Source organism: Salvelinus sp. IW2-2015, unplaced genomic scaffold (assembly GCF_002910315.2).
Source record: "Salvelinus sp. IW2-2015 unplaced genomic scaffold, ASM291031v2 Un_scaffold3505, whole genome shotgun sequence".
In the NCBI taxonomy this organism is placed as follows: domain Eukaryota; kingdom Metazoa; phylum Chordata; class Actinopteri; order Salmoniformes; family Salmonidae; genus Salvelinus; species Salvelinus sp. IW2-2015.
In genome coordinates, this window is record NW_019944785.1 from 6756 (window position 1) to 12076 (window position 5321).

General features: G+C 49.5%; 1 protein-coding gene across 1 annotated transcript in view; it reads left to right on the forward strand.

Annotated features, from left to right (window-relative positions):
* Nucleotides 1-2381: 2381 nt before the first annotated feature.
* Nucleotides 2382-5321, forward strand: part of zbtb8b (zinc finger and BTB domain containing 8B) — an 11528-nt gene continuing 8588 nt past the window's right edge. The window contains 4 exon segments of the mRNA XM_070441140.1: nucleotides 2382-2502; nucleotides 3578-3765; nucleotides 4018-4972; nucleotides 5057-5059. Of these exon segments, the coding sequence (XP_070297241.1) occupies nucleotides 3592-3765; nucleotides 4018-4972; nucleotides 5057-5059 (1132 nt within the window). The 5' untranslated portion in view covers nucleotides 2382-2502; nucleotides 3578-3591.

The window sequence follows — 5321 nt, forward strand, 5'->3', positions numbered from 1 at the left end:
AGATGGGGATAGGGGGGTCTTCTCTTAAAGAAGGGGGTCTTCTCTCTGAAGAGGGGGGCGTACTTCTCTCTAAAAGAGGGGGGGTCTCTCTCTAAAGAGGGGGTCTTCTCTCTAAAGAGGGGGGTCTTTCTCGCTAAGAGGGGGTCTTCTCTCTGAAGAGGGGGTCTTCTCTCTAAAGAGGGGGGGTCTTCTCTCTGAAGGGGGTCTTCTCTCTAAAGAGGGGTCTTCTCTCTAAAGAGGGGGTCTTCTCTCTTGAAGAGGGGGGTCTTCTCTCTAAAAGAGGGGGGTCTTCTCTCTAAAGAGGGGGGTCTTTCTCCTCTAAAGAGGGGGGGTCTTCTCTCTGAAGAGGGGATCTTCTCTCTAAAGAGGGGGTCTTCTCTACTAAAGAAGGGTCTTCTCTCGAAGGCGGTCTTCTCTCAAAGAGGGGGGGGTTTCTTCTCTTAAAAGGGGGCTCTTCTCTCTAAAGAGGGGTCTCTCTCCTGAAGAGGGTCTCTTCTGCTCTAAAGAGGGGGGGTCTTCTCTCTAAAGAGGGGGGTCTTCTCTCTTAAAGAGGGGGCTTCTCTCTAAAGAGGGGGGGTCTTCTCTATAAAGAGGGGGCGTCTTCTCTTCTGAAGGAGGGGCGTCTTCTCTCTAAAGAGGGGGTACTTCTCTCTAAAGAGGGGGGGTCTTCCTCTAAAGAGGGGGGGCTTCTCTCTGAAGAGGATGGATCTTCTGTCTAAAGAGGGGGTCTTCTCTCTAAAGAGGGGTTCTTCTCTCTGAAGGGGGGTTTCTCTCTAAAGAGGAGGGGTGCTTCTCTCTAAGAGGGGGTTCTTCTCTGAAGAGTGGGTGGACATTCGCGCTAAAGAGGGGGGTTTCTTCTCTAAATAGAGGGGTCTTCTCTCTAAAAGAGGGTCTTCTCTCTAAAAGGGGGGTCTTCTGCTCGTAAAGAGGGGGGTCTTCTCTCAAAGAGGGCGGGGGCTTCTCTCTAAAGAGGGGGTCTTCTCTCAAAGAGGGGGGTCTTCTCTCGGAAGAGGGGGGTCTTCTCGCTAAAGAGGGGGTCTTCTCTCTGAAGAGGGGGGGTCTGTCTCATCTAAAGAGGGGGGACTTCTCTCTAAAGAGGGGTCTTCTCTCTGAAGAGGGGGGGTCTTCTCTCTAAAGAGGGGGGTCTTCTCTCTAAAGAGGGCAGGGTCTTCTCTCTAAAGAGGGGTCTTTCTCTCTAAAGAGGGGGTTTCTCTCTGAGAGGGGTCTTCTCTCTAAAGGGCGGGGTCTTCTCTCTAAAGAAGGCGGGGTCTTCTCTACTGAAGAGGGGGGTCTTCTCTGCTAAAAGGGGTCTTCTCTTAGAAAGAGGGGGCGTCTTCTCTCTAAATAGGGGGTCTTCGTGTGTGCATGCGTGCATGCGTGTGTGTGTGTGTGTGTGCGTGTGTGTGTGTCTTTGTGTTCTGCCCAGTCGAACCCGGGACCCCTCGGGGGTGTAAAACTCCAGAGGGTTTTTAGTGGATCTGAAAGGATGCGGTCGGCGCTCCCTCAAAGGAACTATTTGTTTACTTTCGCTCCTAAAATAAAAAAGGAAACTCTTTTTACTCCGGAACAACAGGCAAATAAACATTCCTCAAACGACAATGTGGGCAAGCGCATAAGGAGGGTGCGAGGTAGGGCGCGAGGTAGTGCGTGAGGTAGGGTGTGAGGTAGGGCGTGAGGTAGGGCGCGAGGTAGGGCGTGAGGTAGGGTGCGAGGTAGGGTGCGAGGGAGGGCGTGAGGTAGGGAGCGAGGTAGGGCTTGAGGAAGGGCGCGAGGTAGGGCGTGAGGTAGGGCGCGAGGTAGGGCGCGAGGTAGGGCTTCAGGGTGCAAGCTGCCTGTGGTAGGAACAACCCTTTGGCGCTGGTCTGACAAGGAATGGACAGAGTTCAGCTTCCTAACCTATCAGACAGTTCGGTGGAGCTATTAGGTGTATTACTATCTACCAACCGCTATCCAATTCCTTTGGATATGAAGAGCCTAGGGAGGAATAGGCCAGGAACTCCATCCCAGTCTGAGTTACTCCAACTCAGGAAATGCCTCACTGACATTGTGTGTATTTTGCCCAACATTTATGAACTGCAATAACTACATTTAAGAACTGTAAACAATTGAAATGGAATGTACCCCATCCCTGTTTACCAAACAGGTTAAAGAGAAACACAAGTAGCAATCTTTTTTGCACGTAAGAGGTTCATCACGTGATTATATTGTGGGCTAACGCAGTGATTTTCTGCCCTCTGGTGATGATAAATTCAACTACAGGCTATAACTTTAAAAGCCCACCCCAGTCTAGTTTTACGTGATGTGATTGGCTGATCCCCTCTCTTAGCCGCCACCTGACATTTCTCTCGTCTCTCATTGGCCGAATCTTGTGACTCTCACACAGAATGGAGAAATGAGGAAGTGGGCWGTGGTTGTTGTGGTTAGCTAGCTAGCTAGCTGCTGAGGCTACAACAACTTATCCACCTATGTGTTAACTTACGACTAATTTCAAGGTTTAGTCAGGTAACGTTGTTTTATACTTGTTTAAATGTTTGTCTTTTATGTTCATTTGTACGGAATGTTTGATAAATGTAACGCTAGRTAGTTGACAGAATATTCTAGCATAGACAGATTGGTTACTATAGTTATCAATACATTTTATTCTAGCTAGTTACAAAATATAGCTACTTCTACATTTGTGATTCTACAAAAGGTACTGGAGACGATGAAAAACCTTTCTCCTAGCTTGCTACTATCTTTTTAGTTTCGAGCTTTCTCCACAGAGCCTTTCTGTGGTTATCAGTTGTGGATCTTCTCTTCAAGGCAAGGTGAGGGGGTAGTTAGTTGTAGACAGGGGTCACATGAATGTACTGCGCCAGGAGGTCAAAAGGCCTGGGGTGGAAGGTTGAGGAGAGTGAACTGGCTGAGGGGTTTGTTTACTAGTACATAGGCAGCCCTGTCCTTTCTACACCTCTCTCTCTCTTTCTCTCTCTCTGCTCACCCTCTTTCTCTGTCTTATCTCACATTGCTCTCGCGCTCTCAATCCCTCTCATTCTGTCTCTCTCTCTAGTGCCCATTGAGGAGTGTTGTGTAGAGGTGTCAAGCTACCACTCCAAGCTGTCCTAACTCTCTCTCTCCCTTCTCTCCTCTCTCTCTCATCTCTCTCTCTCTCTCTCTCTCTCTCTCTCTCTCTTCTCTCTGTCTCTCTCTCTCTCTCTTTCTCTCTCTCTCTCTCTCTCTGTCTCTCTGGTCTTCTCTCTCTCTCTCTCTCTCTCTCTCTTTCTCTCTGTTCTCTCTCTCTCTCTCTCTCTCTCTCTCTCTCTCTCTTCTCTCTCAATTTCAATTCAATTCAATTTCAAGTTTGCTTTATTGGCATGACGTAACAATGTACATATTGCCAAAGCTTGTTTACAATGTTAAAATCTCTCTTTACTCTCTCTCTGGTCTCTCTCTGCTCTCTCTTACTCTCTCTCTCTCTCTCTTAGTCTCTCTCTCCTCTCTTCTTAGTCTCTCTGCTTTATACTCTATCTCTTCATCTCTCTCCCCCCCCTCTCTCCTCTCTCCACCACTATCTATCTAATCTAATTGTATCTATCAGAAAGAATTGTGGAGATGGAGGTGTCGGGCTACCAGTCTAAGCTGCTGTGTGAGCTCAATGAGCAGCGGAAGAGAGATTTCTTCTGTGACTGCAGTATAGTCGTTGAGGGACGGGTCTTCAAGGCCCATCGCAACGTCCTATTCGCCGGCAGCGGCTACTTCCGKGCCCTATTGGTCCACTACCTACAGGTGAGTCGTGTTTATTAAGTTTACGTGGTATTGATACAAAAATGTGTAATTAAGGAGCCTGTGTATTATTTTACTTGGTGCTTTCACGTGTTTAAAAATAAAGGTCAATTGATAATGCTATAGTCACCCAGACACTCCTGTTTTTTTTAAAGGGAAAGAACACTGGTTGGGTAAACTGCTGGTAAAGTGCTAATCTAGTTTATAGCCTGTTTACAATATACCTTACTTCCTGGAATCTCTCCAACACCTCAGGACAGCGGTCAGCACCACAGCACGGCCTCTCTGGACATCGTGACGGCCGAGGCCTTCTCCTTCATCCTGGACTTCCTGTACTCGGGTCGACTGGACCTGCGCAGCGACAACGTCATCGAGGTGATGTCAGCGGCCAGCTARCTCCAGATGACTGACGTGGTGTCCTTCTGTAAAGGCTACATCCGRTCCTCTCTGGAGATCTGTAATAGGGAGAAAGAGAGGGATGGAAACAAAGAGAAGGAAAGAGACGGTCCGGCTGACAGTGGAACCCCAGCCATGCCACCTCCCTCTTCCAGAGCCTCTGTAGCTGTASCTGTACCGTCGTTGTCACTAGACGGAGATGGAGTTACTCATGTAAGTTTAGAGCCCTCCCCGTCCACGGTCACAGACCCCCCATCCTCGGCAGCAGCCCTCCCCAGGATCRCCACGCCCCCCGGCCCTAGCAGAGACTCTGAGAGCGACTGCAGCTCCAGAGGGGAGTTCCCMTCTCATATTATTGGGGGCCTGACCCCCCACGGACACGGGGAKCATCTGATGAACCCCCTTTCCTCCTCAACCTCTGGCTTGACCCTAGAACTGGTGCACCCCAAGATCGAGTACGACCCCGATGACGAGCCCGAGGAGGGATCTCCCGATACCAAAAACCTGACGTTGTTTATGGGACCCCCCCCCCACACCCAGCACCCAGACCACCTCCATGACAGGCTGACGTCCTCCAGCCCTTCCCCCAGCAGCGAGCGCTCCTCCCTGGGCTTCGGGGGCTGCCARGCCAGGCAGTTCATGGATGTGCTGTTGAGAGGCGGCTCCAGCCCCCACATGGACAGAGGGGAGCAGGGCCAGATGTTTGCCCAGGGAATGGGCCTCTGGGGTGGGGGAGGCAGGGTGGATGAGGGACTGGGGATGGGTGGTTCCTCTATTATGGAGATACAGAGCGACTGGTACGGAGAGGACACAGGTAATTACATTCAGTTAGTTTTATCTCTATAAGGTTTTAATGAAACTTAAGTTTCTTTTTTCTTGCCGCTTTTGTTTAGACCAGGGGGTTTCTTTCTCCTTTCATGACAAGAAGATTTCCTTTTTAAAAAAGACCATATCAAATTGTGACATTATATTAACTTTATAACATCGACTAAAGGACTAACTCATTAATGCTGCAGGTGATGTCTTGGTGGTACCAGTTTGTACTGTATAGTTCCTTGTTTTAATTGTCTTTCCTCCCCTGCAGGAGATGGCTTGTTAGTGCCGGTGAAGCTCCACAAGTGTCCGTTCTGCCCGTACACCGCCAAGCAGAAGGGCATCCTGAA